The 11,548-nt window shown below is 44.6% G+C and overlaps 1 protein-coding gene across 1 annotated transcript; it reads right to left on the bottom strand.

The window, feature by feature from the left end:
- Window positions 1-5,720: 5,720 nt before the first annotated feature.
- Window positions 5,721-9,878, bottom strand: LOC149266431 (uncharacterized). The gene is made up of 2 exons (XM_089408187.1): window positions 8,337-9,878; window positions 5,721-7,739 (listed from the first exon to the last, which is right to left on the bottom strand). The coding sequence occupies exons 1-2, from the start codon at window positions 9,876-9,878 to the stop codon at window positions 5,721-5,723; spliced, it is 3,561 nt and encodes a 1,186-aa protein (XP_089264313.1).
- Between the last annotated feature and the right edge of the window lie 1,670 nt (window positions 9,879-11,548).

Below are 11,548 nucleotides of genomic sequence, written 5' to 3'. Positions count from 1 at the left end.
ATCGTGAGCAGCAAGCCTCCCAGATTTTACCTATTTAGAAGGATTGTAGCTTCTAGCAGTAGCAACAACCAACCGGAAAATTCCATGCAGAGTTCCAATGTCGTCTTGAACATTGAGAAGATGGGCATAGATCAATATTGCATGTTTCATCAAGAACATCATTCAGAGAAGACTTGCCCATAGTGGAATCAAGCTATGAGCATGGCTACTACGCAGCTTGTTGATTCGGTAATGGTTGAAGAGTAGACTGCGTCTACTGAAGAAAAGGAAGAAGTTACTGTAGCCAATGAAGCTCCAAGTGTTGGGCATGCATTAAACATGTTCAAATGTATACTCATATCCCAAAAGAGTAATGCTGATAAGAAGCCTCCGAGTGACATTCCAGCCCAGAAGCAGACAAACTGTACAACTTGAGAAGCCAAGGGCTGACCACTACAATTGAGTTGCCAAAGAAGAAATTCAAAGAAAATCTGTGAAGGAAAATCAACCCGCCAGCTAACTCAGTGCAGAACACTCAAAGAAAGTCTGGGAAAGCACTCTCAACGAAAAGTGTTTCTGACAGCAGTAAGGACAAAAATATTACTCTAGAAACCACAAACCAAGTTACATCCCCGGACACCTCTGCCAGTCTTCCCGCTGTGGATTATAACATTGTCGATGATATGAATAAGTTTCGTGTGAATGTCTCAATGTTTGAGTTAACAAAGATCACGAGCCAGCAGGACATCCTTCTACGAGCACTTGGGCAGACCTCTACAGGTAATGCTACCTCTTATGACAAGGGATCTGGTAAGTCTCCTGGTACTCTCGAATCTGTACTCAATGCACTTACGATGGATGTGAACATGCTCTACCCACCTTTCTTGTTAACTTTTGAAACCTTCAATTTCATGTACATAATTTCTTAGTTTATTCTTGTGCATTGGTGAACGTAATTCCATTATTTGTTGCCAAGAAAATCAATGCTAAATGTGAAAAAATAGATGAACAGATTATTCAGCTAGATAGTACTCATGTCGAGGCAATTGGTGAACTCAGAGATATCATCATCTTCTTATCATCTAACAGACGAGTCCACCAATGTATCAACATAGTGATTGTGGACATTCCGGAAGCATAGAGAATATTGTTGAGTAGAGATTAGTCTAGAAAGCTACAAGGGTACTTTGCCATAGACTGGTCACACTTATGGCTTCCGTATAGGGGTAGAAATAATCAGATCCAGGTAGAGTCAGAGAGATATATGAAACACACTGTCACTCCCTTAAACAAGCATAATGAACCAATGGATTTTGCATAATTACTTTTTGGGAATTGCTTCCTTAAAACTCAACTGGGGTGTTATCTTGCACATCCATCCCCAATTCCACCAGATACACAATTGGATCTCCTTCCTCTTCCAACTGGCGATAATGAACCTTATACAATTAGTAGTAGTTGTAGTAGTACTAGTGTAGTTCACAGTCCCTGTACATATGATGTTTGGACTATGTACTTCGATGGTTCCAAAATGCAGGAGGGCTCTGGAGCTGGTTGTGTTTTAATAGACTTGGTAGAGAGAAAGAATTTGATCTCTAGCCACTTGGAATTTGAGTGCACGAACAACATTGCAAAGTACAAGGTACTCATCTTGGGCTTGCAAAAGGCCATTGACCCCAACATTTCCATCATTAAAGTGGTAGGTGACTCAAAAATTGTGGTACGACAAGTAGGTAACACCATACATTGTGTGTCACCTCATCTTAGAAGTTATCAACAAGATGTATGGTGTCTTATTTAACATTTCCAAGATTTTAATATTATTTATGTTCCAAGAATACGTAACGCAACTGCGGAAGCATTAGCAAACATTGTTGCTAAGATGTCACCATTGAGGGATGATTTTTCTATTGAAATTTTTTATAAGCCTTTTACCCCGAAAAATATCACTAATTTACGCGTTTTTTATGATGACCAACATATATTGTGTTTTATGGCGAACGCTAACGTATTTAAAGACACAATAATCGATGAGGAAGAGTACGAAAAAGCATTGCAGGATGCAACCAACGTAAGTAAAGGAAACCTCATCCCTAAGGGTGTGGTATCATTGGAAAAGTTGTATGACCTGCAAAATCACTTCCGAGGACCTATCAATGCCAAGAACCACAGTTCCACATTGTCGCACGAGCATTTTAACTTGGGAACAGATAAGGATCTGAAATATGTCAATCTCGGTAATTGTTGCACTCCCCAAGAGCGGCAAACCTTCATTCGCTTATTCAAGCAGTACCATGATGTCTTTGCGTGGACGTACGATGAACTCAAGACATATGACGCGTGAATCATCCAGCATGTGATAATGATTAAGGAAGGGGCCAAGCCACTCCAACAAAAGTTAAGGAAAGTACATCCAATGTTTGAGCCTCTTATTAAAAAAGATTGAGAAAATTGATAGATGGAGCCTCTGTGTGTAGATTTTCGAAATCTCAATCGTACCTTGGACAAAGACAACTACCACGTGCCATCCATGGAACAAATATTGCAAACAGTATCAAGTTCTGAAATGTTTTCTCTGTTAGATGGATATTTTGGATACAACCAGGTTCTAGTTGCAGAGTCTGACAAACTCAAGACCACATTCAGAACGAAGTGGGGCACATTCGCATTCCGACGAATGTCGTTTTGGCTAATAAACATTGGTGCAACATTCCAACATGTTATGGAAATCGCTTTCCGTGGACTCATTGGGCATAGCATAGTGGTCTGTCTTGACAATGTGATAGTGTTCTCCAAACATATGTTAGACCACATACGCCACTTAAAGAAGATTTTTGATTGATGTCGCAAATACGGGATATCCTTAAATCCCAGGAGAAGTATCTTTGCAGTGTCCGAGGGTAATCTCTTGGGCCACATCATTGCTAAGAGTGGGATTAAGCTAGACCTAGATACGGTTAGGACAATCATGCAGATTCCCTTCCCAGTGAATAAGAAAGCCATGCAGTCTTTCTTGGGGAAGATCAACTTCCTTTGCAAGTTCATCTTCGACTATGCCTAGATTGTCAAACCAATACAAGAGATGGTGAATAAAGACACAATATACAAATGGGATAAAAGGGAAAAGGATGTGTTTTCCCGTATTAAGGAAGTTGTAGCAGAAGCACCCGCATTGTACAACCTAGACTTAAGTAAATATTTCTTGCTATATACTTTTGCTTCTAATACCTCTCTTGTTATTGTACTCACTCAGAAGGATGAATTGAACAATGAGCGGCCTATCCCTTTCATGAGTGCAAGTCTGCAAGGACCACAGCTTAACTACCCCGCCATGAAAAAATAGGCCTATGCAGTATACAATACGATAAAGAATTTTAGGCCCTATCTATTGAACAACTATTGTGTTATCTTTGTCCCACACCTAGTAGTCAAATCACTGCTTGTTCAACAAGAGATGGGTGAAAGGAGAGTGAACTAGATGACCAGGTTGCAAGAATATGATCTAGAAATCAAGTCAGTTCACACAATCAAGGGCCATGGTATTTTCCAACTAGCAACGAAAGTAGTAAATGTGAAAGAGGAAGAAGAAGATCTCTCAGGATGGGAGCAATAAATTGAGATGTATAACGTTGAGCGAGCCTCCCCCACTATAAGCACAAACTCTTGGTACATGGATGTGCACCAATACCTTGAGCATGGCATAATGCCCTCCCACTTTTCCGCACGACAGAAGAGGGAACCCAGACTTAAAGAATTATCTTATCGATTGGTGCATGGGGTGTTGTTTATAAAGCACCACAAAGGAGTACTTCTCAGGTGTTTGGAGGCACATGATTTAGAAAAGGTATTGTGTTCTCTCCACAATGGACCAGTTGGGGGAAACTTTGTAGGCAACACTACAATGCATAAGGTTATGCGGGCTGGATTTTACTAGCCTACATTGTTCAGAGATGCTCATGCTTACGCCCGCAAGTGTCCAGTCTATCAAAGGTGTGACGACAGAAATAAGAATTCAGTTGCCCCACTATAGCCCATTGCAGCGAAATAACCTTTTCAACCGTGGGGCTTGGACATTATTGGGGAAATTTCCCCGCACTCATCAAAGCAACATTGCTATATCTTAGCTGCTACATATTACTTCACGCGGTGGACAAAAGCAGTTCTACTCAAATAGGTGAACGATTAGGAAGTCATTAGCTTTATGACACAGAACATCATTTCCAGGTTTGGCGTTCCTATTTCACTTTTTTTTACAATGCAACATACTTCTCATCATTAAGACTCTATGATTTTGCATTGGAAAATGGTACCATATTGAAACATTCAGCTAATTCTTATCCGCAGGGGAATGGTCTTTTTGAATCCACAAATAAGAACCTTATCCACATTATCCAAAAGACCATATTCTCTTAACAACAAAACTGGTACTCTGCTTTAGTGAATGCCTTATGGGTTGACCGAATCATGCCAAAACCTTCCCTGAACACCTCCCCTTACTTCCTGGTGTATGGAAAAGAATCCATCCTCCCGCAAAACATATACTTGCCTACTCTCCAACCATCACAAGAATCCCAAGGCAAGCCATGTTTGTTAGTCCAGCGTAGGATGGGCACTTTTCATAAGCTACAGGAAGAAAGGTTGAAAGCTAAAGAAAAAATTTCACTTCACCAGAGTCAAATCAAGAGGTGGTTTGACAAGAAGTCTATAGAGAAAAACAACTTTAGTGTGGGTGACAGTCTTAAAGTGGGACAAAGCCCACAAGGACAAAGGCAAACACACTCAGTTTCAGTCCCTATGGATTGGGCCATTCACGTTGCATGAAAATCTTGTCCATCACACATATCATCTTCAATCACTTTACGAGAAGATTGACTCTCTCCCTGTCAATGGCCAAGACTTGAAACAATATTTTAAATGAAAATCTAGGGTTGTGCCCTACATTGTGTACATAGTCTTTTTTTTTTTTGCTTGTTTTTTAGTTTGAATTTTGTTTTGGTTTCCGTTATGTGAATAAGTGTTGTGCATGAGTGTATCACGATTTCTAAGTAAGTGTGTGGCTAAACTATAAAGAGTCTAGTGTAACTTCAACATTTGGCTAACTTTTTGTCCATCTTCCTTGTGTTGGTTACAACTTTTGGCCGATGAAGTTCTAACGAAAAATACAATCCATCCGTAAGGATAGTTTTGGTCCAACCATGAACCCATGTCTAGTTCGAAAACCTCATGCCTATACTCAATTTTTTCTTCTTTGGTGTTCGCAAGCTTATCCAACTAGTAGAAACGGAGAAGGGGGAAAATATAAATGAAAAAACCTAAATCAAAGGTCTCTATATTTTTTCCCGTAGAAAAAAGTCGTAATTTCTATTATTCATAGAGATTACATTTTGTAGATGCAGTGCATATGCATATCGAGGCCAAGTTGCCTCTCTGTAATAGACCAGAAATAGGCTTGTCGCCAAGCCACAAGAAAGAAAAAAACAGATATTCTGTGATGTATTTTCATCTCTCATCAAACTGTTGTCCACGCAGGGAGTTTGGAGAGGTATAAACCAAAAATAAACCAGCCATAGAGTTCATTTTCAAAATCATTCTTTTGCAGCTGTAGTTGCTGCCCAAAATAGTTACCAAAAAAATATAGGTAGTTTGTCACCAAAAGTCCATATCAGTCTTGAAACTAGACAGAAATATATGAAAGCATATATACAAGAAACAGTAAATAAAAGTGCATGTTGGAACCCCTTTCATATGAGATCTTCCCTTTGTGCCTGGTCGACAAAGGGTCTATGATAGTGCTGAAAGTAGGTACCATCCTGGTCTTCTTGAATTAACCAGGTCTCTTCTTGCCTCTGCGCTGCTTGTTTGGATAGGTAATCCGCCCGTGAGTTGCGCTCCCTGTATATGTGATGACAGTCAAAGTGTTCAAAAGCATCTGTTAGTCTGAGTGCCTCATCCAGTATGTGTCTCAAAGTGTAAGCAGAGCAAATAGATTTTCTTTTTAGCCAGTTGCAAACAATCATGGAGTCACCAAACAGTTGTAATTTTGAACATCCTTTCTCTAATGCAAAAGATATAAGAAATTTTGCAGTGGTGAGTTCCGCGAAGTTGTTTGTGCCCCTGCCCAGTGGGATTTGTAGCGAGAAGGAATGGTTCTCCCTCAGGTATAGTATGCCGCCCCCCCCACATCCATTCTCTTGAGCTGAGCCATCAAAATATGCCCAGGGGAAAGATTTGTCAATATGTTCTGGGGTGATAGTTCTGGGGGGGGCCTGTGGGGGGTCATCAGGGATGAGTGCTAGGTCTGCTGCAATGTGGGCAATGGTGACCGGCCAAAGAGGGGTTTTTTGGTCAAAGATTGCCCTATTTCGTGCAATCCAAATGGACCAGCACATGAGGAGGGGGATGTTCCTGTCTTTTCCTGAGTGCTGAGCCTGCCAGGTAGCCCAAGCCTCTGTGATAGATTGGCCTTGCCACCGGTGAGGGGAAGGGGAAAGAGATGAGAGGAGCGACCATAGTTCAAGAGTCTTCGGACAGGTGAGAAAAAGATGTTCTGTATCTTCCACGTTACTTCTGCAGAGATGGCACCAAAAAGGGCCATTGAAAGACCTTTTGATCAGATTTTCCCCCGTAGGGATCTTGTTGGATAGTATTGCCCACATGAGCAGCCGAGTTCTGGGGGCGGCTTTTAGACGCCAGATGGAATTCCACCATGGCTGAGCTATTTCTGGCTGATAGACCTGCATCAGCTGCATATAACCATCTTTTGGGGAGTATGATCCGGACTTTGCATGAGCCCAGACAATCTCGTCTTCACCCTCCGAGATTCTGATGTGAGCTTGTGTTAGAGCCTCCGTGTAAGAGATCCATTCTTGTCTCCATTGGTCAGGGATGTGGAGATCTCGTGAAGACCGCCAAGCTTGATGGAGGAAGCCAGAGTTTTCTTGGTCTGCTATATGGGCGATGTGCGTGACTCCTTGATCCCTGAGATGAGTGAGGAGTCTCTCAGATAATCTTTGCATGTTTCCACAGCCAATCCAGGGGTCTTCACCAAGGCGAACAGAGGTTCCCTGCTTTATTCTCCAAGTCAGGCCCTCCCTGATTAAGGGAAGAGAATTTAGGACCGCTTTCCAGATAATGGAGTGGTTGCCACTTCCCCTATGTTCCCTGCGGATCCAGCTGAAGACACTTTCAGGAGCTATATATTTTTCCCAGACAACTTTCTGCCAGAGACTATTTGATGTAAGGAGCTGCCAACCCATTTTTGCAGCAAGGGCCTTTGCAAAAAAATCTAGTCTCTTGATTCCCCATCCTCCCCATTTCTTTGGTAATGCAATTGTATCCCATTTTACCCAGGCGAATAGGTTTCCTTGATTTGATCCCTTCCATAAGAATCTGCAACAGATTTGTTGGAGTCTTGAGAGTATCCCCCTTGGTATCCAAGCAAGAGACATCCAGTACACTGGCGTTGCCTCTAGCACAGCTTTAATAAGAATGAGTCTGCCGGCCCTCGTGAGGTATCGGTTATACCAGACATTGATTCTTTTCTCCACCTTAGCGATTAACCAAGTCCAATCAGCTATTCTGTAACCTCCATGTTTAATTCGGAATCCCAGGTATTTGAGACCTTCCTCCAATGGGTGAATATGGAAGGGGAAGCGATTCCTGGTGTAGATAACTTCATGTGGAGTACAACCAAGTTCTGAGAGAGTGGATTTTTCAACATTTATTACCATCCCTGTAGCTTTCTGAAAGAGGTCAAAAACCTGTTGTAAAGCCGATGAGTCAGCCATGCCTCCATTTAAGAAAATTAGCACGTCGTCCACAAAAAGAAGATGTGTGAGGAAGCAGTTGTCAGTGATTTTGATCCCTTTAATACGTCCTCTTCGGTGTTCTGCTGCAATCAATCTACTGAGGCCTTCCATGATGAGAAGAAAAAGGAGGGGGGATAGGGGGCAACCCTGTCGGAGTCCTCTTTCAGCAGAGAAGAAAGGGGAGGGGGAACCATTCAGGAGGACACTATAAGGTACATCTGAGATGCAGCTCATGATTCTTTTAATGAAAAGGAAAGGGAAACCCAGGTGTGTGAGGAGCATTCTGATGTAAAGATGATTTACCCTATCAAAGGCCTTGGAGAGGTCCACCTTGAGGATCATTCCCTTGAGATTTTTGCTTTTCATAGAATGGAGAAGTTCTTGTGCAGTGCCAATGGCTTCATGGATCTGGCGCTTGTGGAGGAAAGCAAATTGTTCGGAGGATATATTGGCCGAAAGGATGGGCTTAAGCCTGTTAGCTAGAATTTTGGCAAGGATCTTGTAGAGGCAATTGCAGAGCGAAATAGGCCTGAATTCATTAAAGGATACTGGCTTATCCGATTTAGGGATGAGGGCGATGAAAGTGGCCTTGATGCTAGAGGGAATAGATCCTGTTTGGCAACAGTGGTTGATAGCTTTAAGGATGTCATTCCCAATGAGCTCAAAGAAAGCTATGAAGAATTCGATGGTCCAACCGTCCGGACCCGGGCTTTTGTCCTTTTGAAAACCTTTGATGGTGGCTTCCAATTCCGCCAGGGAGATATCCCTTGTCAGCTCCTCTGCCTCCTCCTCGTCCACAAATCTAGGAAAGTGTTCTGCTACCCTCATTATTTCCAAGAGATTTGCTCGAGATGGGGCTTTGTAAATATTCTTAAAGTGAGAGGTTGCAAGATGAGCCAGACCCCCTTGACTGCTGACCAGATGACCATGTTCATCTTCCAGCTCCCAAATAGAGTTGATTGCTTTTCGCCCGTTTGCAAACCGATGGAAAAATTTTGAATTCTCATCCCCTTCCTTGAGCCAGATGGCTCTGCTCCTTAGTCTCCAGGAATCCTCCCTATCTCTAAGAATCTGAGTTCTCCTTTTTATTAATTCTTCGTACAATGATTTTTGTTCGGGAGATAAGTAGGTTCCATCTGAATTTTCTTCAAGAGCTTCAATTGCTTGCTCCGCCTGGGATAGAATCTGATCATCCTGTTTCCTCTTCGATTTCGCCCATTCTCTAGATTTTCCTTTTATTTCTTGGAGATTTCTCACCAAACCAAGTGCCGGGTCCATATTCTCCGAAATAGGGTGTGCATTCCAGTAATCCGATATCAGCTTTAAATATGATGGATCCCGGAGCCAAGTAGCATTAAATTTAAAAGGGGCATTTTGGGCTCGTTGTCTTGCTTCAATTTCCAGGAAGATAGGCCTATGGTCCGAGATCCCTCCACTGCCCACCCATTGACGGGCTCTAGGGTATAGGGGGCAGAGGCCTTCTTTCATGATGAAACGATCCAGTCTTCTCGCTAGGCTTTGATCCCCTGATCTGTTGTTCTTCCACGTGAATTGAAGCTTTGCTGTTGGGAGATCAGTCCAGTGGTAATCTTCCAGGATCCGCCCAAAAAAATCAGAAAGAGGGTCTATTTGAGCAAGGTGTCCCCAGGATTCTGAGAATCCTAATGAGAAATTTAAATCTCCGCCCAGGATGATATTCTCCGCTTGTAGAATAGGGGAGCCAAAGAGCTTTAGCCAGAAATGCTCTCTGTTAATACAGGGGCCATAAACATTTAAAACCATGAGGTTTTCCTCCAAGTCCCTCGAATAGATTTCTGCCCCCAGGTAGCCCCCTCCGCCCCAGATGTTGTTTAGCTGAATGGATTTGTTCTTGAACCCAATGGCTAATCCTCCTGATCGGCCTGAGACATCAATGGCCGAGAAAGTCCATCCAGGCATCCATGAGCCCAGAATAGAGGATGCCGAATCTGCTTTGCATAAAGTTTCTTGTAGGAAGATAATGTCCACAGGGTGTGAGAGTAAGAGCCGTTTCAGGGCCAGTTTTTTATCCGGGCTGGCCAACCCTCTACAGTTGAAGGACAGAAAAATCATGGAGGAGGGTCAGGGAGGGTAACATGCGCTCTAAGGGCCCTTGTAAGAATTTTTTGTTTTCCAAGGAGGATTTCTTCCTCCGTAAGTTTCTGAGCAATGGATTTTGAAGAGGGTCGGCCACGCCCCTGCTTGGGCGAGAAGAGCTGGGGATCCACCGGCATACCCACAGCGTCCGAGGGTTTCTGTTTTGATAACGATCGGGTGGGATAACGCGGAGTTGAGTTAACAGAGGGAGATGGTGAGGGAAAGGAAGGGAGAGGGAAAGAGGGAGAGGAGGATAATGAAGGGTGCCCTGTATGTCCAGGTATGGGACAGGTAACATACAGAGAGCCGACGGGGAGGAGGGATGTACAGGGTACCTTTACCAGGTCCTGTGCCGACGGGGAGGATGGGGGCGGGAGTCTGATGGGAGGGGGGATGCCAGCCGATGACAAGCTTAAAGAAGCAAACTGAGAAATAGATGCAGACGAGAAAGTGGACATACCCGAGGAGAAGACCGCTCCCTTTGCAGCCTTTGATCGAGTCAGCGGGGGGGATGGAGGCCTGGGCGCTTTTGAAGTCTGCTTCCTGCGGCGAGGGGCTTGGGGCGCTTCCACCGTATCCGAGTTGATGAAGTTGTCCGCTCTTGGTGCCGCTGCTGCCGGAGGGTTCGGCATTCCCTCGGAGGAGGGCATTTCTTGACCTGGAGCATTCTGCTGAGCCTTCTGGTGGAGGGGGCAATCCCTGTATAGATGTCCAACCTGATGACATCTTCTGCATCTGTAGGGAATGCCTTCGTAGTCCAGCTTCTGCCGCCTTGAAGTAGCTTTCCATTGTATGGTAATGTGCTCAGGCACCCCCCCCTGGTATCCATGTGAACAAGAATCCTTGCGAATGCCAATGAGCCTGATGCAATGTATGACTTGTCTGATTCCATGAAGGTACCGAGGGCATTCCCAATTCTTTTGAAGATGTCTTCCGACCAGTACTGCGGAGGAAGTCCCGGGAGCCTGACCCAAACTGGTCCAATACCTAATAGCTCCGTCTCCGGGTCGAAAAGAGGTGTCCACCGCTTTAATAGAACCGGGGCTTTCTCAAAGTGCCAGAATGAGGATAAAACCCAGCTCGTGTGGTCCGCTCTAGCGAAGCGGAGAGCAAACCAGCCTCGAACAAAGGTCTGGACCGATGGCAGATCCGCGAGATATGGTCCCCAAATCTCGGTCGCCCACTGTTTTAACTTAGCAGCCGAAGCGTGTCTGCCTCTTATCCTTCCCACTAGGACACAGTCCGCTAGATCCATTACTTCGCCCCACTGAATATCTTCTTCCAGGCGAAGGAAAACGTCCTCCGCAGTAGACTTGTAGCAGCGCTGCTTCTTTGCAGGTCTGGAGGACATACGGCCCTGATTTTCGGAGTCCTGAGTGCCCACGGGGGGAGGGAGGGAAAGGGGGGGAGGGGGGATGGCTCCGTGCGAGGGGAAAGCTTCAGGGAGGGGAGGGACAGCTTGATAACTCCCGGAGGGGGCGGAGGGACCCGAGACCGGGACCGTGAGAGAAGTGGGAGGGTTTGCCGAAGAGAGGGATGGGATCTCCAGGGAGGTGACCGGGGGCGGGGGATGGGGGGGGTTTACCGGGCCTTGAGGGGAAGCAGTAACCGGGGAGGTCTGAAGGCAATCCGCCAGAAACCCTAGA

The sequence above is a fragment of the Pinus tabuliformis genome, chromosome 6, assembly GCF_031772625.1.
Source record: "Pinus tabuliformis cultivar Carrire ecotype Pingquan chromosome 6, CPIR1, whole genome shotgun sequence".
NCBI lineage: Eukaryota > Viridiplantae > Streptophyta > Pinopsida > Pinales > Pinaceae > Pinus > Pinus tabuliformis.
The sequence above is the reverse complement of the archived record's forward strand: the minus strand, read 5'-3'. Positions and strand labels throughout refer to the sequence as shown.